This window comes from Malania oleifera, chromosome 7 (genome assembly GCF_029873635.1).
Source record: "Malania oleifera isolate guangnan ecotype guangnan chromosome 7, ASM2987363v1, whole genome shotgun sequence".
Taxonomy (NCBI): domain Eukaryota; kingdom Viridiplantae; phylum Streptophyta; class Magnoliopsida; order Santalales; family Ximeniaceae; genus Malania; species Malania oleifera.
The window spans coordinates 262,219-287,414 of record NC_080423.1 but is presented as its reverse complement, the minus strand read 5'-3'; the positions used below and the strand labels follow the sequence as shown (position 1 = coordinate 287,414).

At 36.9% G+C, this 25,196-nt stretch overlaps 1 protein-coding gene across 3 annotated transcripts; it reads right to left on the bottom strand.

The window, feature by feature from the left end:
* Nucleotides 1–485: 485 nt before the first annotated feature.
* On the bottom strand, nt 486–24,580 carry LOC131160377 (cathepsin B-like protease 3). 3 transcript variants are annotated; one of them, XM_058116005.1, is made up of 11 exons: nt 24,177–24,546; nt 9,110–9,181; nt 4,665–4,718; nt 4,497–4,577; nt 4,176–4,332; nt 3,886–3,965; nt 3,668–3,793; nt 3,247–3,465; nt 1,100–1,213; nt 973–1,008; nt 486–873 (listed from the first exon to the last, which is right to left on the bottom strand). In XM_058116005.1, exons 1-11 carry the CDS (start codon nt 24,243–24,245, stop codon nt 739–741), a joined length of 1,143 nt encoding a protein of 380 aa, XP_057971988.1. In that variant the 5' UTR covers nt 24,246–24,546; the 3' UTR covers nt 486–738. The 3 variants fall into 3 exon arrangements, with proteins under 3 accessions (XP_057971988.1, XP_057971989.1, XP_057971990.1); XM_058116006.1 differs by lacking the exon at nt 9,110–9,181 and having other exon boundaries at nt 4,665–4,721; nt 24,177–24,580; XM_058116007.1 differs by lacking the exon at nt 9,110–9,181 and having other exon boundaries at nt 24,177–24,580.
* Between the last annotated feature and the right edge of the window lie 616 nt (nt 24,581–25,196).

Sequence of the window (25,196 nt, the reverse complement as noted above, 5' to 3'; positions counted from 1 at the left end):
TATTCAACGTGTTCTTCCTAAGCAATCCCCAACCCTAGGACTCTAGTTTCCTATGTCTCTAAATGGACATATGCCCCCCTTTTTGGTTCTCCCCTTGTTTCCTTTTTGTAAAGCAAGATAAACAAAGGTGTTGCCCTAAACTTCTACTTCCAAAAGTGTTCTTTAGAGGCAAGGAAAACCCTGGTCCTATAAAAGTGTTTGGAAGCAAACGCCATTCTATCATGAGGAAAAATTCTTAATTTAATTATTGATAACTCCCTATTTAACACAATTAGAGCAATAATACCCTCAAAAAGTGAAATTAAGAGTCCCAAGTTTAAATTACATAAGCAATGACCTAAAGCAGGGTGAAAAGACCTTACATAATTGCTTCATGACCAATTAATATATTTCATCCTTCAATTAATTGATAAATTTTTCACATTGGACAAAATTGGGTGTTTAAAATGTAGATAAAATGTTTACGTACGATGCAAGCAACCAAGTGTCGATAAACAGGGTATGCCTACTATTACATAGATAAGATGTATAAGTTACAATGCAAGCACCCCAAGTACAATATATTGATGCGTAAGACAAAGAATGAAAAATACAGTTACAAACATTTTCCCCACACATGACTTGTATAACCTTGTTCACAGGTACAATTTCATAACATGGATGCATTGACCCAATCCCATTCCAAACACAAAGCACCCACATGTTTATGATTTGTCAAGGTCCAGATAAATAACTTTGTCAAATTGACACATCTCGAAAAGGATCCATGCTAGTATATTCTTTAATCAAATTTTTGGATGAAGGCAGACCAGCAACCACGCCTCCTTCAATACCACACTCATTTGTTCCTCTTCTAATCATAAAGTAACCATCCTGCCATTCAAAATGAAGAGTGACTGAGAATTTTAGAAACACTTTTTTTTTTTTTTTATGCAATTATTCAATGACTAAGAAATTTTGATCAGAACATACGTCGCCCCAGCTTTTGTTCCATTGATTTGCGACTAACTGCAAAATATTGAAAATACATAATAAGATATCTTAGATTTGGGTTTAAAATCCAGAATGTGGCATTGCAACCAAAAAAAAAAAAAAATACCCAATAATCCTCCCCATGTTCAGTAGTACCCCAACCAATAAGCTTAACTGCATGACCTCCCATGATGCTTCCTGTAATGTGTTTGTAAACTCCTGACTTGTAATGAGCAAAATCCTGCAAGTGGCAAATAAAGTACAAAAATTAATTAAATGACATAAAAATTTAACAAAACTAAACTATAGTAGAGACAATAAAAAAGAAACATAGACAGAAACAAGTTGTAAACAAAGACAATGGGAGTAGATGGGGAAAACAGGTGAAGCTGATGCAAGATAAGCAACTCAATAATGCCCCAGTATAGCTTTGTGATGGCATGAAAGCCCCTTGAAATGTTTTGGAGAGGGAAAATTTGTTAGTAATGGCACAAAAATCTCCTAATCATCAGATGGCTTTATGAAGTTGGAGCATGGAAAAGAATTATGGGTTGATATAGAAAAAAAAAACTGCTAACATAAAACTTGTCAGATGTCTATAATAGGAATGGCTGACCCCACCTAGTAGGACTTAGCTTGGCTTTGGTTTTGTCTTTTTGATGCATTCTCTAAAGCAAGCCTATTTATATTGTCCCATGGATGCTAAAAGACATACAAATCAAGAAAGAAAGCATATGATAACTAAAAATGAAAATTTACTCTTCAACCATTCTAGCACCAACTTCAACACATGCAATTAAAGGATTGCACCGATCCTCAATGAATTCACCAGTCCTACTATTGGTCAATTGATCCACTCAGGTGCAAGATAAAATATGCAAGCAACAAATGCTGACATGTTGATCGGAACTATAGCCCAAATGATGCATATTTCAATCATTTCAAGCACGCTTGCTTTGCATGCAAACAAAACTAATTCAGATCATGGTGGCAGATGACGAAATCCAATTATGCTACATAGAAAAGGAAGTTAATCCAACTCTTATGCTTCTCGGTGAGATGGAAAAGATCATGCTCTTGAATAGCTTCCAACTGTAAAGATAATTCAAAATGTCACCAAAGAAAGTCCCTTTATCCCCTTTCCTAGATGATAAGTTGAAGTCATCTTGTTTGTCTTGTGGATCACTCATTGTTTGGAAGGCATTTGTGTCACTCTCTCACCATCTATTGTTTTGCTTGCTATATCCTTATTAGTGTCTATGCTTTACTATATGCTTTTTCTTTTCCTCTATCCAGCTAATAAATTTATGGTCACCCACCAAGTGAGGAAAAAGAACCCAATCAATAATATACTGAAGTACTGCAGCAACAACCCAACGTTAAAATAAAAGTATAGTTTCTTTGGTTGTATTAAGAGTTGCAAGACGAACTGAGGAACTGTGACAACTATAACCTTTTAACAATATGGGGTCACATACATGGTGTTAGAGAAAATGAAAAACCATTCCTTAGGCCACGCCTAATAAGCTTAAGCTTCTAGGTGAATCAGTTTTTTGATATTGCCTATTTATTTGAGAAGTCTAGGGATTGATTCTCATCACCCTCATTTTTTTTAATCAAAACAAAGGGAACTATTTAGTTGTGAAAAACAGTTTTCATTTGTTATCTCTAGATTTTCATATAATTATAAAAAAAATGCCATTTTTTTTAATTATCCAAGATTTATATAGGAAATTTGAAAAAATAATTTTAAAAAAATATTTTCCAACTTCCCTATAAAAATTTGGACAACTGAAATGCAAGGTGACTTTTTTGTAATTTTTTAAAAAACTAGAAGGCAGTGTTTGGAAGTATGAATATTAGACCTTAGATTTGGATTTGAGTGGATTTGGATAAATTTCAATATAATTTTATACATCATCATATCCAACTCCAATACAACTCCAAATCTAATGTCTCTTCAAACATTATGGAAATGGAAAATAAAACTGTTTTCTTCATGCCAACAGGGCCAAAATTTCTGCAGAAGGTACCGTGGGTGTGAGCTTTCTCCACTCAAGCCCAATGGGCTTTCTCCATGTGGGGCATGTAATAATAAAAAAAGTGAAAACTATTCCATGCTTGATAAGTTACAGCTTTTGAGTGAATTAATTTTTTGGCACTTGGCTCTTTTTTCTACATTCAGCTTGGTTTCCAGCCAAAGGGAACAAGTTATAAAAATAAAAAAACGTGCACCAAATTAATACGGAATGTGAAACAACAGCTTCCTTTTACCTCATATACTGTAAAGGTGACCTCAACTGGTCCATTCTTGTAAACCTCTGCCATAATATTGTAGGGATCAGAATCAATTCGATACGCACTAACACTGAAGTGCTTTGATTCCTGCCAGAGCTCGTTCTTGTCAATGCACTTTCTCTCACACCTGGGTGTGGGATATACAGGCTCACATCCCGGGTGGGAACAACCAATATCATCAAAATATGGGTAACACTGCCAGATGAACAGTTCAGTGTTCAGAACACAACCCCATGCAAGCAGCTAGAGGGGAAAGGTAGATATTTTCAACAAAATTTATTACAGTGCAGGGTGTACAGTAGAGTTGAATCAATGACAGAGAACTCCAGATCTTGCAGAAACAATCTGGAGTTCAGAAATAAACTAATAAGCCATACTACTAAGAAAAACAAACTACCTTTTCAGTGACAACACCCTGGTCAACAAGGTACTGCCATGCATAAATTGGATACCCCCCATCACAACCACCTCCACACATAAAACCGCAGCATGCTAAAACATCATTAACAGATAGGGTAACATTCTGAAACAAAAAACAAACAAGTGAATAGTTGCATGCACACACTGATGAAAAAGATAAACCAAGTTTCTTGATCATATGTATTTAAAAGTTACAATTGCAAGATGGATGCAAAAACGATCGGAGAGTGATTCAACAGCACCAAACGCCCAACAAGAACCACAATGGCCCTGATTCATCACAAGAAGGAATCATTGAGAATTTATAACAACAATTTATGAGAAGTAACAAGTTTGACTAGGGAATAAAATCCAATACCTGATCTGTGATTTGAGAACAGAACCAGCATAATACACAACGAGAAAGTATCAGCACCTTTTTATTTTTTATTAAAGAAAATATATAGGGTGACCAAATGCAAAAAAAAAAAAAGCACATAACTGACCGAGAATATTTCCAATGGTGCCACATTGAGGCCAAGCAATTCTTGCGTCAAACTGACTTGGCAGTTTCAAAGACTTTGGATGAGTGATAACAGGAATATTTTCCAAATCATTCTGAGGTGTTGGTTTGACTCCAAGGAGATGCTTAAATTGGTCAACCTGCACAGTGAAACAATCATGGCAACAAGAAAGCATAAATCATTAAATTAGAATTGGCACTTCTTTTCTTGTTCTGGAAAGAGGGGAGAGGGGAAGGGGAAGGGAGCATCCAGCTGGCAGCCAAGGCTTTGAAATAACCAATGCTCTGCCAGCAGAAAACTTACACTGTAATTGGAGAGTCGAGGGTTCATTGCAGCTTTCCATCCAGCATTTACATTTGCATTGATCACTTTGACAATAGACTCCTGCATGGTCGTGGTACAACAACTAACTTGGAATGCAGCAAAAGAGAGATCAGACATTTTGTCCTGTCATGGGTGAGAGAAAAGTACCTGAAGAATCTCAGACTTCAACTTGATCTGAGGGCTCAGTTCAACTGCAAGAACCTTCTGATATAGAGCCCTAAATGAGTTATAATAGTAGCGGTTGATTTTTATAATTCAAGAAAAAAATATTTTCACATACATATCAATCTAAGAAAGTGATAAATTTAAATAGCAAATGAATTTCATTTGCATCATCGTAAAGGAAGACAAAGGAGACACGACCACTGCAAACTCATCTACTATCTTTATAGTGGGTGCAAGAACCAGTGACATGAGCCGGTGGAAACCTAAATTCAATTAATCTAAAGCAACAGGCTCGAACTCTACAAATGAAGGGAAAAAGACCTATCACAATACATGGGACTCAAAAAATAGTTCAACAAGGGTCAGAAACAGTTTTTCTTAACCACAAAAAAATTATATGGACCGACAATCAGATATAAATCAAAGTAAAAATTGTAATAAGAGAAGGACCCAGTTGTGAGGGGTAGAAGAAGGTATTGCAGCTACCCAGTTGTCTCCTTGGTGCTTGGCTTTTAATATTTAGGACGCAATGCTCAAGATCATCTGACTCCATGTGCCATGATTAAAATATATACCCTATGATAAAATAACCCTCCAAAGTACTAGCCTATTGTTTCCCAATCAGCTAAGTCCTGCTAAGAGTAATAATAATTCATTGTCCCCCCAGCAAATTGCATTTTGGAACATCCAAAATGACAACAAAATAAATAAGAAAGTTATGATGATATCAAAATCACTTGTATAAACAACTAATATGTAAGAAAGGATTGTAGATGAATGAACCAAGTAAATAAGATGGCGAATCTGAAAGAAGCCTACCCCCACCATATGAAATTTGATACTAACTTGCGTTCTACATTCTTGTTCCTGCTCCATTCACCATAATGATTCCATTCCGAGTGGTCTTGGACTTGTACCTGCATGTACACATTTAGTGGAATGTGCATGCTCAATCTAGCACAATCCTAATTTCCAAGACCCAAACTGGAGATCTGCTCATTATGATTAATAAAGAACTGGCCGAGTACACAGTAGCCAAAGATCAGTCATTGGTTACCTTATCTTAGTCATTACGATGTACATGAGATTAAGCTATATTACAAATAGAGTGAGATACTCATCATTGTGTTAGCTTCTCTAATTTACTGAACTCCATTAATATGGTAGTAGAGCATGGTCCCAAGACCTACAACCCTGGAGAGCCACCATCACCACCAGACCAAATGTAAACCCCTCAGCTGTGCCTATCTAATCACCTTAGAATTGTTGTTCACATTGTTGTGGAGCCGAACTGAAACCAGAATGAAATTTCTGTATTTCTTGAATAATTTTGTACAAACCAATTTACAATATTTATAATACAATTGGAAGATCTAAATAAGGAAATAATCTCCTAAACAAATCTCTCTCAATAATACACAATATATACTTCCCTAAATTACTCCAAGATATTCAAAGATACTTTGGATTTCTACACTCCCCCTCAAGATGGATCATAGATATTGATCATATCCAACTTGCCAATAAAATCATCAAAAGCTCTGGCGGGCTAGCCCTTTAGTAAAGATGTCTGCAGTTAGTTCCTTGGTAGGTACATAAGTCAGACAGATGGTTCCTTCTTCAACCTTCTCTTTGATAAAATGTCGGTTCACGTCTACATGTTTAGTCCTATCATGTTGAATTGGATTGAGAGAGATACCGATGGCTGCTTTGTTGTCAATAGAGTTTGATAGGGAATCTCACTGAGATTTTTAATTCTTCCAAGAGTTTCCGTAACCACAGTCCTTCACATATCCCTTGTGCAACTGCCCTGAATTCAGCTCCAGCACTGCTTCGAGCCACTATATTCTATTTTTTGCTCCTCCAAGTTACCAAATTCCCCTATACAAAGGTGCAATATCCGGTGGTAGACCTTCTATCTTCCGCTGATCCTGCCCAATCCGCATCTGTGAAAATTTCTACTTCCTTGCTTTCACATTTCTTGAAGAAGAATCCTTTGCTTGGAGAACACTTGAGGTACCTGAGGATCTTATACACAGCATCTAGGTGAGTCTTTTTCGGTGAATGCATATGTTGACTTACCACACTTACCGCAAAAGCAATGTCGGGTATGGTATGCGATAGAAAAATTAGTTTACAACCAATCTCTGATACCTCTCCTTTTCAACTGGTATTCCGCAGTCTTCGACTCTCTTTATTGCTTCAATCGGGGTTTCACTAGGTTTGCATCCAAGCATGCCAGTTTCGTTTAGGAGATCAAGGATATACTTTTGCTGAGAGACACTGATACCTTTTTTTGATCTAGCAATTTCCATTTCCAAGAAGTACCGCATTTGTCTTAGGTCTTTAACTTCAAACTCAGCAGCTAGGACTTTCTTTAATCTTTCCATCTCCACTGTATCATCTCCTGTTAGGATTATATCATCAACATATACTATCAAAATTTTTTTCTTACCACTTTCAGACTGTTGGAAGAACATAATGTGATTTGATTGCCCTTATCGATATCCCTGATTTTTAATCACTTTTGCAAATCTGTCGAACCATGCTCTAGGAGATTGCTCGAGTCCATACAAGGACTTCTTGAGTTTACATACTCTGTTTTCTTCACCTTTCTTACTAAAACCTAGTGCTATCATCATGTATAATTCTTCTTCTAAGCCGCCATTTAGAAATACATTCTTAATGTCGAGTTTCTGTAGTGGTTAATCTAAATTAGTTGCCAAGGACAGGAGGACCTGAATTGTATTCAATTTTGCCACTAGTACAAGTGTCTCTGTGTAGTCAATGCCATAGGTCTGTGTAAACCCTTTTGCAATGAGTCTGGCTTTATATCGTTCAACTGTCCCATCGGCTCTATATTTCACTGTGAAGACCCATTTACAACCAACTGGTTTCTTCCCTCTCAGCAAATTCATAACGTCCAAAGTTCCATTCTTTTCCAGAGCCCACATTTCCTCCATGATAGCTTCCCTCCATTTAGGTATCTCCAAGGCTTCCTAGATATTCTTTGGAATTTTTATCCTGACAAGGTTAGAAATAAAAGCACGATATTCTGTAGACAAGCTTTTATAAGACATGTATTTTGACCAAAGATATTGAGTACATGAACTGGTTTGTTTTCTGATTGCAATCGGTAAATTGATGTCATCGGGTAGAGGCTTATCATAAGGGAGCTCATGACCATCTATTACTTGATCGGGATTGGGCGTGCACTCATGGTTGCTCAGAGCTATCACTGATTCCAACTCTCTTGGTGCCTCAGGTATGAAATTCTCCCTGTTCTTTGGGTTTGGCTTTCTTAAGTAAACAAGTATTTCTGTGTTGTTTTGTTTTTTTGCATCTCCCCCTGAGGTTAAGTGATCTTTTGTATATGCCAGGTCAGGAAATGATGCAAAGGTAGACTCAATGTATGGCACGGATTCATCAACAGAAAAATCAAAGAACCGATCTTCACTCCACTTCTCCCCCTGAAGAGAGGGCTTTGGGAAGTAAGGAGTGGTTTCAAAGAACGTGACATCAAGGTTGACAAACAATTTTTTTGTGACAGGATCATAACATTTGTAGCCTTTCTGAGTATGAGAGTAACCAATAAAAACGCACTTAATGGCACGAGGTTCCAATTTATCTCGATTGTGAGCATGAACATGAACAAATGCAGTACATCCAAAGATTTTCATAGAGAGATTGGAGTGGAGCCGAAAGTTGGGAAACCATTCCTGGAGTTTCTGGAGAGGAGTGGCAAAAGAAAGAACTCGACTAGGCATTCAATTAATGAGATGTGTAGCTGTTAAAATGGCATCACCCCAAAAATATTTTTTCATATTTGTAGTGAGCATCAATGCTCGAGCTACTTCAAGAATAAGCTTATTTTACGTTCAGCAACCCCATTTTGTTGAGGAGTATCCACATAGGAACTTTGATGAACAATTCCATTTTCTTGAACATAATGTCCCAAGATGTCATTGAAATATTCCGTACCATTATTAGTACGTAAAATTTGAATGTGAGTTTGGAATTGTGTTTGAATCATGGAGTGGAAACTGGCGAAAATAAAACGAACTTCAGTTTTATCTTTCAACAAGTAAACCCAACAAATACAAGTACAATCATCAATAAAAGTAATAAACCATCTCGTGTGAGTGCGATTAAAAGAGCGTGAGGGCCCCTATAAATCTCTGTGAATCATAGTAAAGGGTCTGGATGGTTTGCATGTGAAATTTTGGAAAGAAATTATGCTGGTGTTTTGCAAGTTCACAAATCTCATACTGAAATTCAGAAGACGTTTTATTTGAAAAAATGGAAGGAAATAAACGTCTTAGATAATAAAAATTTGGATGACCCATCATAGAATGCCATAACAAAATTTAACTATCACTAGAAACAGATGCAGAATCACAAATAGTAATTTTACATTGTTCACTCACATTAGCCTCCTCAAAGTAGTAGAGTCCCTCATACTCCTTAGCACTGCCAATTGTCTTCCCCGATGATAGGTCCTGAAAAACACAATGAGAGGGAAGAAATTTAGCAAAACAATTGGAGTTTTTTGTTAATTGGCTAATGGATAGTAAGTTGCAGGATAAATAAGGAACATGAAGAACGGACTCTAGTGTGATGGAGTCAAAGAGTCGGATATTCTCTTTGCCTGCAACAGACAAGAGTGATCCATTTGCAATTTTAACTTTCAAATTTCCAGCATAGGGTGAATATGATGAGAAAAGATGATAGGCATCAGTCATGTGGTCAGAAGCACCAGAATCAATAATCTAAGGAGTTTTGGATTTAGAGATAATATTCAAGGCTTGCAAAAAATTACCTCTTTGGGCTAAAGAACCCAAAGAAATATTTGTGGAAGACGAAGCTCTGTAATAACTAAACGAGGTCTGGTCCGCCAACTGCCTGAACATTTTCTCATCAATCCCAATCTCTCTATCGAAACCAAAAACGTCAAGGTCTTCCTCCAGTCTTGCCTCTTCTTTTTCAATTGCCTCTAGCATTTGTCTCTCTGACGTTGGAACCCTTCAGAGCCATGGCTTCTCACAGGCTCTTATCTTCTCTTCTCCGAACATCCATAAGCAGATCTCCTTCCAAATCCCCAAGCGTAAGACGTGGAACTCCATCGCCCTACTCTTCGTCTCGTCCTCATTCTTGTTCCTCGAAGGGCTCGGCATAAAGCTCCAAATACACCTCTTCAACATCTTCCTAAGCTTTTGGCGCTCGAGTCTCCGGTACTCCTCGAAGCTCAGACCCTTCAAATCCTCGTCAGACTCCGAATAGTCTCCATGCCTACCCCTGAAATCGCGATTGAGATATGCACGCTTCGTAGGAGTCCAAATGACAATGGCGGTGGCAATTTGGAATCTTGGTGATGGGCTCTATAGCCATTGATGGGACTACAGCTACGGCTGCGATTGGAATAGTTGTCTGATCCCGAGGAGTAACGGCGGTTGTCTCGGCCGTTATGGTGGCGTATGGTAGAAGGCGACGAGGGCCTTGGTGATGAAAAGGAATCCATGGAGTTCTCGAACCTTGTGGAACTCTGTTGGAGGACCTCGTGAGATTCAAAAGGTCATCGAACCTCTACTTTGGCTGGCAATTTCCGCCATTGATGGCTAGGTTTAATCTCTTAGCTCTGATACCATGAAAACAGAATGAAATTTCTGTATTTCTTGAATAATTTTGTACAGACCAATTTACAATATTTATATTACAATCGGAAGATCTAAATATGGAAATAATCTCCTAAACAAATCTCTCTCAATAATACACATTATATACCTCCCTAAATTACTCCAAGATATTCGAAGATACTTGAGATTTCTACACGAACCAACTCCAGCAGTTTCGAGAAAGTTGCTAGACATCTCTAAGCAATTATGACTACAAGATCCTTTCATTTTTTTTAAGAAAGCCAACATGATAGTTACCCATTGACAGCGCTGATCTATAGGTCCTGAAAGATCATCACAGGCAATGCCTCCTTACGTACTCATGCACTGATTGCAGGCTGACAGCGCTGATGTCATGAGGAGACAATTGAGGCTTTGTAGAAGCCAATTTTTTGGTTGATTTAATTTTTCATGGCTTTTGAATCTTCCTGTAGACCATCATATCAAGTCAGTTGCTACCATTTTTAGCTGAAGTTTCCATCCTTTTACCTTCGAATTTTGCAATTACCAAGTCACTGTGTTACTGATTTTTCTTTTTTTTTTTTAGCAAAAGACCATAAAAAGACCACAGCCTGCATAATCAAGCCAGCAAATAGCGCCAACTTCGTTGAATATCCGTGAAGCTTACTCCTTTGTAGACCTGTAACAACCACACCAAAGCCACGCCATGCAATGAATCTTCTCCTAAACTAGCAAATTTCATTTCTTCCGTGAAAAAATACGTGCATTATGTTCCAACCATAACCCCCAAGCACTGCAAAACAACTGCATGTTCATAATGCTGCCCTGTCCTTTCTCCTTCCAAATTCCACGAATGAAACAGCCAAAAAGTCCTCCAGAGACTTTGGGCAAACCCAACTCTCTTCCAATAAACCAAATAATTATTCCACACTCTCCAAGCAAAACCACAATGCAGAAAGAGGGGAGATGCTATTTCTGAACTATTTTGACAAAGCACACAAACATATGGAGAAAGTGCCTTCAATGGTCTCCTAATCTGCAACAAGTTATTGGTATTGATTCTATTAAGCAGAACCAACTAGAGAAAAGCCTTGATTTTTGGTAGGACTTTGACATTCCAAACAGTATTACAAAGAGGAAGAAAGAACGGGCCAAAAACTCGCAAAAAGATTTACATGAATACACCCTCAAAGGATCCAAGGAACAAGACAAGAATCCACTCCCAAAAAACTATGAAAATAATTCAACAAAATCAACAAAGAGGAAAGCTTGTCCATCTCTCTATCATTAAGAGATCTCCAAAAAAGAAACTCCCAACAAGACAATGGACCACTTGAATCAACAACAAAATAAGAAATACACTATTCTACCCTAAGCTCAAATAGAGGAGATGAGGAAAATAGGTGGGCAAAACAGTATTCCCCAACCAAAGTTCTTTAAAACAAATACAAGAACCCCTGCCCACCACCTATTTAGCACAGGGAATGGAGGGGTTAAATCCAATAGATAGATCTCCACAGGCTCTCTAAAGAACATCTAAATCACAAATTGGTATCTATCCTTTCTCATTCAGCTCAAACTTGCTTTTAATGACTATGCCAAAGGGATGAATCCTCTAGGGAAACCACCAAAGCCATTAAGCCAAGAGAGCAAAGTTTTTAGACACAAATTTCAAGACCTAAACCACCCCAGTTTTGGCCTACATACAACATCCCAACACACTAGATAGTCCCTATAGCCCCAGACCGCAGATCATAGAAATCTCTTATAATTTTTTCAATCTTACTAGCAATCTCCACAAGAATCATTAAAATAGACAAATAATACAATGAGATACTGAATAAACAAGCCCAAATAAGAGTATTTCTACCCCCAAGAGAGAAAAGAGCTCCCTTCCAATCATCTAGATGCTAAGCCACCCTTTCTGCTACTGAAATCCAAAAGTTCCCAAACCTAGGATTTCCCCTAATAGGACCCTTCGATGAGACAAAGGCCTATCCAACAAACCACAACCCACAACAGAAGTCCACTCCCTAGCTCATCACCCATTAATAGCAACTAAACCACTCTTTCTCAGATTAATCTTAATCCCATAAACCCTCTCAAAAATATGGAGAAAACCCAAAATATTTATAGAAAGACTGAGGCCGTCTAAAAAGAAAATAGTGTCATCAGAAAATTGAAGGTTCGAAACCACTAGCCCCTCCTTCCCCACTTCTAGATCTTTCACCAAACCATCCTACTCAAAACATCAACCACTAAAACAAAGAAAAAAGAGGAGAGTGGTCGCCTTGTCTAATACCCCTTGAGGCACTAATGACTAAACCAAGATATAGGTTCGCCATTTTAGACATGCAACCACTCATCCACCAACGCCCTCTCTCACCAAACTCTCACCCCCCAAAAATTTTATCAAAGAAACTCCAACTAAATCTGTTATAGACTTTCTCAAATCTAGTTAAAAAGTGAACCCCTTCTCCTTTCTCCTTTGATTATCCTCCACCACCTCATTAACTACCAAAGTGGCTTCCACTATCTTTCTACCACCCATAAATGCACCTTAAGCCTTGAAAATGTTCCTATCAAGCAATTTGACTCTGATAAGATCTATGACCCCCCCCCCCCAAAAAAAATCCACTTCCAACTCCCTAATCAAATTCTTCCTCATTTTCCCAATAGTTATCCTATGAAAAAATCTAGAGTTACAATCACCATCTCTGATCAATTTAAACTTCGTCTTTTGCCTCCAACTTCTCCTTTCCTTGAAAATCACCTACTCCAATTCATTCTTCAAAGATACTCTTCTCATCTCTATTCCCCCAATAAAATATTATTTTCTTCTTGCTTTTCTAAACTTTGTCCAAAAACCTCCCAATTCTAGTCTTTCAACTTCTTTTTTAACCTCTTCAATTTTTTCATGAATCTAAAGCCTTTTCATCCCCTCTCCACATTCTCATTCCAGGAATTCCTAACTAAGGTTTGAAAGGAATCGTGATACAACCAAGTATTTTCAAACCTAAAAGGAGTACGTCCCCAGGCAACCTTCCTCGATTCCAACAAGATAGAGAAGTGGTCAAGAGTGGGCATAGGTAAAATAGATTTAAAGAGATATAGGAACTCATCCTCCCACTCTGTATAGAAGAGGAATCTATCAAGCCTACTCGCCACCACTCTAGCACCTCCCATTGACCACATAAAATTAGCAATATCAAGAGGAAGGTATCTCAAATCACACTCCATAATAAAGAAGTCAAAACTCAGCATAGTAGCAGTAACAATCACCTCCTTTCTTCTCGAGAAGCCTCACCGCATTAAAATCACCTCCCACAATCCAATTAAGAGCACAAAAGCCAAACACATAACAAAGCTCATCCCAAAAATAGCTCCTAAGGGTTGGTCTAGAAGGGTCATACACCAATGAAAACAGCCAATGACCCTCACTTTCACTTCAACTAAAACAGAAAGATAGAAAAAACCTACTAGACTATACATTTTAACAATAGAACAAGAATCCCACATCACCAAAATACCACCTGTTGACCCTCAAGAAGGTAGGAAGGCCCAATCCTTATTATGTCCTTCCCAAATCCCTTTAATAACACCCCTCGTCAACATTCTCAAGTTTAGTATCCTAAATCAAAACCATATCAAGAGAATATCTAAGAAGGACTTCTTTTTTTAACCCCCTCTTTCTAAAATTTCCTCGTCCTCTGACATTCCAAATAACAATTTTCATAATTTCACTCATTTTCCTTCCTTCCCAACTCCCTACCCTCCCCCATAGTTAATAGAAGAAACCAGATTTTTAAGTTGTTTTTGCACCTTTTTTTCCCGCTCATAAGTTTTAGGGCTCGCAGTCAATTTCACCTTGACCCCTATTGGACTTACTAATTTCAAACCCATATCCTCAAGGAGTTTATTTGCATCTAGAATGCTTGTCTCACTACCCCCTAGGCCAATACTAGAAGTGCTACCCTTAAAAATAATGAATTGAACAGAAAAGGGAAGAATACCTTTTCCAAATTTGGACGAATTTGAACCAACCATAGAAATAGCTGCCTCTTCATCTATATCCCCCCTCCCCCCTATTTTTTTTTTTTCACCAAAGGAATATCAACAAAGTCCACCATATTAGAGTTAGGCACAAGGACAGGGGACAAAGACCCCTTATCTATCAATTCTTTCAACTAGTTTAAATTGTGTTTAATATCATTAATATCCGCTTGTGCAGTTTTAGAGAACAATTGAATAGAGTCTTCCCCATACAACTGCATACTTTGTGTAAGGTCGACATCTTGCACCAAGGCTTCCACTTCCTCTCCTTCAGAACTTTCCTTTGTAAGTTGTGCAAAGGTTTCCTCTTCATCCAAGGCTAACTTGACTATTAGCTGATCCACCAACAACTCCTCAGATTTACAAAGGTTGTTCAAGTCATATTCTATACCTAATACCTCCTCCCCCCCCTCCCCCCCCCAACTAGTCAAATTATTTTCTGCTCTTAGCCCATCATCTTATTTGATTGTTTGCCTTTCCCTCCCCTTAAGTAAGATGTTAGAACTACATCCCCTCTACTCTTAGGAATCTCCGACTTCCTTTCTGATGTTCGACCAACTGAATTAAAAGATAGCTGTGAGTTGATATCGAGCGATACATTCCATAGATTCTTCTCCATCACCTTCAAATCTTCCAAATATTGTGCCATTGAAAACTCTCCATTCAATTTGCCTTGAGAGCTTTGCTTGACCTCCCTTTCTAGCTTTCCTATTGACTCCAATCGACCAAGCTTACCCATCTGGCCACTAAAAAGGATTCTTTCATCATTAAGTCTCATTTTCCTAGAGCTGAAACGTCTTGAATCCTCCGCCTGAATCAGATTTGATACCACATTAATTTTACCCTTTTCAACCCATCTACTAATAGACCTCATCATCCCATTATTTATATGCCCATGTTTGCTGTCCCCAATACCATCATTAAGGAAAGAGTTACTCCTGAATTGCCCAAAACTTCTCCTTCCTTTTATTGGGTGCTCTTTGAAAACTTCTAAGAATGACTGGCTTTCCAAGAACCTCTGAAAAAACATTTAGATTCTCAAACTTTTTCTCACGATGGACTATGTTCGTGGAGCCACAATCTGCACAACTCATATTGTGTCCTTCAAGGTCAGTAGACAACTTCACCAAGGCTTCTATCTACTTGTGCCATCCCTTATTCTGATTCCCTTATGGGTTATGGAGTGCTATCCTTCGACCTCCAAAAAACAACTTCACAATGTAGATAAACCTGCCCCTATCATTATGCCTCAGCTTTATACAAGTCCTACCTCTCTCTCCATAGAAAAGCGCATCCTGCACTTGCCCAATCGCTAACCCTAATGGAACCAAACATATCACCCCGGAGGGTCTCAAGATCCATAAGAACTCCTCCTTTTCAAGAAGATATAAGAGAAAAATCACCCTTTGAATTCAGAGAACCTTTAAAACTGACTATCCAACCAATTAGAATTGAAAATTTTCTTCTGAATCTTCATAGAAGCATGTTCGTTGGTCTCTTTCTCCCATAACCACGTACGATAAACAACCAGAAATAAATGTGTACCGATAACGGAGAGAGCATGATCAGACAAGAAGTAAACAAAACACAGCAACCAGCAATCAAGTACCCATCTACAACCAATTGGATACCATCGAGATATAACCAATCAACAGGCTCAAAACAGAAACAGTTCTTCCCTGTATTGATAACCCAGCCCATTTCCAAGTCAAACTTATTTTGATAGTTACAACAAAGGTATAGTCTCCCTTCTAAAAAGTCTCGAATATTTGGTTAAATTTGAAAGGTAGGATTGACTCAATAGGCTCCACAGGACTAGAAAGGAGATGCCTTTTTGCTCCGAAGATGAGAAATTCTCCCAAGAGCCTTCTAGTCAATAGGAATAAGAGCCTACTAAAGTGATCCATATGGTAGAAGGCTCGTGAAGCCCTGCCGATGATTAGCGTGAGAGTCGACACTAGTGGGATTGCAAAAGCATCTCTGACGCTGAATAAGAGAGTCCAATTAATCATTATTGAGAGGTACAACCCTGTTGGGATGGCATAAGCAATTCCAATTGCAAAAGAGGAGAGCCTATCGCTAATAGGGAGACAAGAAGAAATTCAAAGCAGAATACTGTTTCAAAGTAGTCTCAATCAAACTAGAGTCACTGAATATGGGAGTCAAAGCAATCTCTATCAAACAAGATGACTTTGAAGTTTGTGCAATCTTAATCGCTGGAGATGTCAATTGTGCTCTCTTTGTCGCTAATGGATTCAAAAGAACCCCAAAGATCAAGGATGAGTTTTGATGACTTGCTAGAGGATACATGAAAGTCTATACAAAGGAATATCAACAAAGGAATAGAGTTCAAAACAATGGGTATGTTATGGCTTTGAAACAGTTTGTAAACTAGGGCAATCTTCGGGCTTCGAAACGATTTTTGTTCTAGGACATCAGAGAGAGAGAGGGTTTTAAGCCTAAAGATTTGGGAGGAAGATGTTTGTGGATGCTTGCTATGCTCGTAGTCGTGCAGTAGGCCGATGTTGGGGAATTTTCCTCACAAATGTTGGGCCCTCAACTCTCCCCCATTACATCAAACAACTTAGTCCAAATCCTCTAAGCAAAGTTGCAATGTAAAAGGAGATGAGAAGTTGTCTCACGGTCCTTGAAATAGAGCACACAAACATTAGGAGGAAGAGCCTTCAAAGGTCTTTTGATTTGCAACAAGTTGTTAGTATTTATTTTATTAAGCACAACCAACCAAGTGAAAGCCTTGATTTTTTAGGGACCCTTGACCTTCTATGTTATAGGAAAGAACAAAATGAAGAATTAGAATGGAACAAGAATTCAAAACAAAAATTTGCAAGAATACACTCCTAAATGATCCAAAGACCAATAGCAAATATCCCTCCGTAACAAAAGATTACTTCAATTCAATAAAGATTCTAGGAAACCAAAGGACCACTCAAAATCCCAAACAAAAAAAGATAGGCTGTATTTTGCTCATCACACAAACGAAAAGGTAAGGAAAAGAAGTGGATAAAACTTCATTACCTAGCCTAGCATCTTTCCAAAAGTGGATACATAACCCCCTTCCCACCACAAGATTATTGTGAAGGATAAACGAAAGATAAATATGAGAAATGGACCTCAATATACTCCCCAAAAAACATCACATATTACTATTTATATCCTGCCCATTCTCATCCAACCCAAACTTTCATCTTATTACTTGATACCAAAGGGAAGATTCTTCTAGGGAAAAGCGCCATAACCACTAAGCTAATAGGGTGGTGTTTTTAGACACCAACTTACCTAGACCCAACCCACCCACTATTTCCAGCTTACAAACCTCATCCCATCTGACTAAGTGATCACTATGACCCCCCCCCCCCCCCCAAACACCATGCTACAAAAAGTCTCCCATGATTTTCTCAAGCTTACTAGCAATCCCTGTCAAAATCTTAAAAAATAGATAGAAAATAAAGGGAATGCTTGAAGCCTGAATCAGAGTAATACTTCCCCCTGCGAAGAAGGGAGGCACCTTCCACCCATCTAACCACTTCACCACCCTCTCCACCACTAGATTCCAATTTATTATAGTTTTTGACATGGTTTTAAAACTCGGACCATCAACCAACTTGGGAAAGTTACTAGGACGGTTGAATTGGTCAGATTAGAGGATCAAATCAATAGTTGAACAAGTTTTATACACACGCGCACACACACAATTATTTAAGGGAAGCTAGAGCCATTTTTAGACAACGTTTTTTATCTTCATTGTCCCCAAAATGTCTCAACTTTTCATATTGTCATTTACTTGCAAACATGGAAAAAAATACTTTAAAAAAATAACAATTTTATTCTTAAAGTCTAAAATATTATTTAACTCTCCCATTACCTCCATTAGCACACCTATTATCTACATAACTTTAATTCTTTCCAAAAAAGAGAGTGTTGCTAAGAACATATGCACTATGTACCCACGAAAAGTGTATATGTGAATATATACATGATTTTTTTATAAATTATACTTGTAAAAAAAAACCAACAACAAAACAAAATAAATTTTGTACTTTTTGTACTACTTTTTTATTAAAATATTTTTAAATCTTATTATTTCATTTTATTAAATACTTATAGATGGTATGAAAATATTTTATTTAATTAATAATTATATATACAATATATAATAGTTAAAACGAACAGTCAAGATACAGATTTCTATTACTTTCTAGAAATTACTGTGTTGTGGTTAGCTGATTCCCCATCCAACTTGAGGTCGCGTGTTCTGTTGGAACAGAAGAATAGAAAAAACAGAGAAGAAAAAATACTGAAAAATGCCTCTTTAATTTACTGACTTGATGAAGAAATTACATCTATAAAAAGCTACAGTGCTGCAGCACTTTTTGCTGGATTTTTTCTATTCTTCTGTTCCAACAAACTTTGGTATCAGAGCTATGTTGTCCAGCACCTCTTCCTCTGCTGGAACTATGTTCAATTATTCTCAAAACCAAGTACCCATCTTCGAAGGAGAAAATTATGGGTACTGGGCTGATCAAATGAAAAATTTTCTTCATTGCACACGACTTATTGGAGATTGAAGAAGGGTATGATGATTCAACTTCAGCAAATGATGATTCATCCTCTACAAACACAAGCACAGCAACCTCATCTCAGAGATCTGCCCAGAACAAAGAAAAAATCAAAAATAATGCTCTTGCTTCGAGTTATCTTCATCAAGGGATCAGCAAGACCATCTATCCCCGCATATTTGGCATTCAAAAGGCTAAAGATGCATGGGAAACACTGCAGAAGGAATTTCAAGGAAACAATAAAGTAGTCTCGATCCGACTACAATCTCTTTGGAAGAACTTTGATAGTTTGGCAATGAAAGATTCTGAAAGCATCAAAGATTTTTTCTCTAAGGTTGCTGAAATAGTCAACCAAATCAGAGCTTATGGTGATCGGATAGAAGAAAAAAATATCGTGGAAAAAATTTTCAGAAGTTTACCACCAAAAATCGCCTTGAGACAGTCGACCATATCTGCAGTTCAAAAGTGCAACGGTAGACCGAACACACGAACCTCTCGGGTTGGCGAGATTTTTACTAAGGTTAAACCGGGTTATTTTTTCATTTAACATAATTAAAAATTTTCAAAAATACCCCTTGCATCCCCAACGGTTATATTTTTGCCTAACTCTATATATACCCCCTCATTACTCATAATTAGTAAGTTGATTAGCCCAAAAACTCTCTCAAATTTTATCCTTAATTTTTCACTCTCTTTTGTTATTCCTTTGATATATCTTACAAAAAAGCATTGTTTTAAACATTATTTGGGCATTGGTTTTACAAATCAAATATCTTTCACTCTCATATATGATTCATTTTCTGTATCACATTTTGAGAGTATTATTCAAGTTTCTCCCACATTATTCTTTGATAAACATTTTTGTGGAGAAATATTTTCTTCGCTTGTGAATCTTACACTTCCATTGCAAGATTCAAGGACTCCTTTGTGTTCATCTTCAAAAACATTTTTGAGCCATAAACCCTAGATTCTCCAACACCTTATTTAGAAAAATATTTTTGGATAAATCTCTTATTTGGGCATAAAATCTTTGAGCACTCATCATATACATTTTTATTCAGAGATTATTTTCGTGAAAATCACATTCTGACTTTGACCATAAATCCTCATCATACGTGAATGTATTGAGCATACTGTTGTACATCATCTGCTTAGTTTAGAAGCACATTTCCTTATACACAAAAATTATTTGAATATTGTTGTATTCCCGACTGGTTGTCAAAAGAGGGAGACTAGCCCTATGAATAATCCTATTAAGGAATTGTAAACGGGGTCACTCCACCCGCAAGTGAGCAACTAGTGAAATCCTCTTACTTGTGAGCTTGAGGCGGGGACGTAGGCAGTATTAGCTGAATCGTGTGTCTGTTTTTAATTTCCTACATTTTATATTCCTACGCATGTATGTTATATTCAATATTTTGTAAATGCTGCGCATGATTTAATTACTGCATATTATATTCATTTGCACAATTGGTATTTGCTTAGGAAGACCCTAGGTTGTGTATTACTGCTGTTGATTTAATTGAACCTAGGAAAAAAAATTTAAAATTCCATTTCACACCCCCCCCCCCTCTTGGGAATACACCATTTCCAACAAGGAGTCTCCAATGATTGAAAGAAAAAGGTTTTGAAACAAAGAAACAAAAAGCACTATGTTATGGACCAAGCAAAAATGCGACTAGAATAAAATGAAGAATAAGGTTTTGGATTTCAGAAGGAAGAAACAAATAGCACTCTGTTTGGGTTTGGACTTTACGTTTACCATGGTTAAACAAAAAAGCGTCGAGGAGAAGCAAAGTATAAGGTCTTGCTGGTAAAGATTTAGATTAGGGGAAGAAGTAAAATCAGCCATTTTAGTGAGAGCGTATTTATTTCCACCTTATTGGTGATGGTTTATGTTGTGTTGGGTGTGAAGAAAAAAAAAAACAAAAAAATTCAAAAAAAAATCCCAAAATATATTTTTCTTGGTGATCATGATTGGTGTACAACTCTAGTTTCAACTACGAAGACTTGTTATAATCTTGCTATTTTACATAATGGAAGATTGGAATCAGACTTTAGTCCCATGATTTGTTTTCCCTTCATACCAAAAGGTTTTCCACATGAATATTGGTGCTCTCTTGCATAGCCTTGTATTGTTAATTCCATTGTTGCCTTGAAATAATTGATTAGTGATCATTTTAGCCTAAAACAAGGGGAAAAATTATCCTAAGCTAGCATTTTGGCTCCTAGCTCAAAGTGTGTAACCATAGAGAATAGAGGTGAAACAAAGCGAGCAATTATCATATTTGGAAAAGGAAAAGTAGAAGATCTTATTGCAAAATTTATTATGCTCCTGTTCTTGGGGAGTCAGTCAAACATAAAGATAATATACGATATGTGGTAATATCTACCAATAGGTAGATAACATAATCATGTGGCTAACGAAACTCATGAACACTCACTTTGGATAAAATTTATTGAGCTTTATGTTAGAAAAACAAGGGGAGATAAATTTTATATAATTAAGAAGCTTATGATTTGAAATATATCAATAAAACTCCCACCGATCACTTGAATGAAATGAAAAAACACGAATTTTGTGCAGGCTTTGTGGCTTCTCACTTTCAGGCAGTTAAGAAATTTCCAATGCCAAATACAAACCTGCTAGGAGTTGTTTCTGTCACAAACTCCTTAAAAATTATGGGGTGTAATACATGTCCAATTGTTCACCATAATCAAGGTACCAGCCAACCCAAGTGCTTTGACTTTAGGGGAACTTTGACTTTCTAGACATGTCCTCCAAAAGTTTTTATAAACTCAACAAGGAATTTAAGAGAGTAGAGAATATATTAGGAAAAAAATTCCACCCATGATATCCTTGGATTTTGTGCAGTCATGGTACTCTCTCGTGATGGCGTTCAAATGGGCATAAGTAAAATACCACCCACATCACTTGTGAAAATTTCATGTGATGATTTCCCTGTGATAAAGTTTTTCAAATGGGACAGATAGCACTTGGGAACCAGAATTTTTGTGGATGTTTGAGATGTATGTTCATGCTTGCACTTATGCTTGTGCATTTGTATATGAGACTGTATTTGGGTTTTGACCTCCAAATTCAAAATTCACATGCTCCAAATTCATGATTCCGAACAAATTACAAATATTTTTCTATTTTTAAGTCTATACTAACCAAAGAATCAGAGAATTTGGCACGCGCAATGCACATTTAAGGTAAAACCAGTGTTTTAAAAGGCGAAGGCATAAGGCGTTTTACCCTCCCTGAGGTGAGGCGTAAGCATTTTGGGACCGTATTTTTTTAAATAATTAATAAATAAAATCAATTTAAATATAGTAAACAAAATTTAAAAATTAGAATAATGGAGAAAAAAATAAAAATAATTTTTAAATATAATATAGGCCAATTTTACATAATAAACACAAATAATACACGTTAAAAAATAAGCATGGGCCACATTACTAAAAGAAGAGAAAAACCAAAATAAAGCATCCTCCACTAATTTCTAAGAATATAAAACTAAATGACCAAATTCAGAGGCAGATCAAATTGGAAGGGATCCACGACCCGTCAAAGAGAGACGAGAAGCTTGGAGGTATCGTCAGAGAGAGAGAGGGAGCTAGAGGAAAGCACAGGCTTCGAGAGAGATAGCAAAGGCTTCGAGAGAGAGCAGAGGCCTCATCGAGCTTCGTCTAGGCTTCGAAAGAGAGAGCAGAGACTTCGAGAGAGAGCAAAGGCTTTGTCGAGGCTTCGAGAGAGAGTAGAGGCTTCGTCGAGGCTTCGAGAGAAAGCAGAGGCTTCATCGAGCTTCGTTAAGGCATCGAAGAGAGAGCAAAGGCTTCGTCAAGCTTCGTCGATAGAGCATAGGAGAAGAAGCTTCGTGGGAAAGAGAGGGAGGATAGGGTTTGTTCTGGGTTCTGGACCGAAAGGCATACGCCTTGAAGCTGAGGCGTAAAAAAGCAAGGGTTTTTGTCTCAAGCGTACGCCTTTTTGCTTGATGTGTACGCTTTTATGGAGTTACGCCTATTCAAATATGCCTTGGTGCATTTTTGGCCTAAAACGCCTCAAGGTGCACGTCAAAACGCCTTTCAAATCACTGGGTAAAACTAAATGATGTCTCACTGGACCCTTGTTTTCTATAGACTCCTAGTTTTCTTTTAGCTAAAATGTCAAGATCTTGACACATAATCAACTCAATACACTTTTTAGGAATAAATAAATAAATAAAAATTATAACATGGATTGTGTCAACATCAGGACTGTTTCTGAGACAAAATCAGGTCAGAAAGCATTTCTCTAACCCCCTTGCCCTCCATGTCTCAAACATGATTCCAATCAAATAATTAATTATCATTAAAATATTATTATTGTTATTATTTATCATTATTCTCTTCTCTACTATTAGAATGGTCTGGTTTTTAAGATCCCAAAATACCCCCATATCTACACAATAATATTTAAAAAAATGCCCTTATAATTGTCCATAAATATTCTAAAAATACTCCTAAACTACCCATAAATATTCCAAAAATACCCCTTAATAGTCTTTTTTTTAAGTTCATATATTGATATATAAATATATTATCTTTTGAAAATTTATTTATTTATTAATGTATTCTGTTACATTGTCTTTATAGTTGTGCGTGCCCACAGCTAGTTATTAATATTATGGATCTTATAGTTGCCTGCAGGCCCTACACTGAAATCTACCTAGAAAGTTTACACTTCAGCGTTTTTTACTGGTAATTCATTTTTGGTAGGCATTAACAATAGAAGTAAGAGATGCTATTAGGCTAATAGCACTCCAGAAAATGCGATTAACACTCCATTTTTATTATTTATCTTTTTTCTTTTTCACTTCCAATATGAAAATTAGGGAATACAAACAAAAGGCAAAATTAAAATTGTCATTTGACGCGCTAGAAAATGACCGTCAAATGGCAGTTATATTTTTGGAAGTGCTAAGACCAACTCACTTGTTATAAACATCAGCAGATATCTTTGATTGCCCTTTTGTACGGCATTTGGTAATATTCGGCAAAGAACATAAAATGAACGAAGTCGAAAGAAAAAAAAAAAAATTTAAACAAGGTGTCGTTAGGAATAGAAGCATATGGCCAAGTTCATCACAGCCCAGAGACGTCAGAATCAAAACAAAGAGATCGAAGAGAAGCAATCTGCTACTTAGAACTAGAAACCGGGAAAGAAACTGCGCAGAGAAATCGAGTACCTGATGCTTGGTCGAAGATACGACCCCCATTACTAGCAGAATCGCCAAATACAGCCGAGTGGTGGCCATCTCGCCTGCAGATTAATGAAAATGGACTAGGAAAGGGAAGATGCACGGATTGATGAGCAGCCAGCGCCAGCCAACAACCCAAAAATTTAGAACGCTTGAGATTTGAGGAGAGAGTGCCTAGTTCAGAAAAGATAAAGTAACTTCATGCCTCTGCCTTTAGTCAACGATCACATTATCACCACATGGCTTTCCTTCGATTATTGAGCCGCAATTTATAAAATAAAAAAAAAAAAAAAATTTGCAACACCAGCCGCGGGTGGCTGGCTTTAAAGTATTAACTCAGATGATAAAATTGAATTATATATCAATTATTTTTGTATCTCATTATTAAATTTGAACCAATAATGCGCATGCACTGTGGTTTGAATGAAATAGCAAAGATAGAAATAATATTATTACTATTAAAATTAGCCTACATTCATCAATCAAATAATTTCAACCTATTTATACTTGTGCATCATTTGAGGTCCAGACCCACTTTTTAGGTCCTAAACCACCGGTGTCACTTACCATTCTTTAACATAGCTTTAATATAATAAATAAACAAACTTTAATACCATTTATGAAACAAATGATTTTCAAATTGGCTTTGAAAGAGTAGCCTTTTTAGGATATTTATTAAAAGTTAATATACAATGAAATCAAACTGATCATTAATGAGACATTTGTTCTCGTTACTCGGGCCCTACTAGACATACGAGCAGACATGAACTATGCACAAGAAGTATTAATTCCTACTCAATATCATGAAAGGACAATAATACAACTATATGGAGCAAATAATGTAAGATTATAAATACAATACAAAATGTTAGACGTACATATTTACAATCAAAAAATTTATTTAAAAACTACTTTCATGCTCGTCAAAAATATGCAACAAAAAATTATACTAGGAACATCATTTTTCATATTAATTTATCCATTTCAAGTAAATGAAAAAGGTATTCA

Bases quoted from the DNA above. Each gene is read 5' to 3' on its own strand.
- LOC131160377 (XM_058116005.1), bottom strand. From the start codon at position 24,245: ATGGCCACCACTCGGCTGTATTTGGCGATTCTGCTAGTAATGGGGGTC. The intron at 9,182-24,176 runs GTACTCGATTTC...TGTGTTTTTCAG, and splicing joins TATCTTCGACCAAGCATCAG to GACCTATCATCGGGGAAGAC. The intron at 1,214-3,246 runs GTAAAAGGAAGC...TGCCACTTGCAG, and splicing joins TCACCTTTACAGTATATGAG to GATTTTGCTCATTACAAGTC.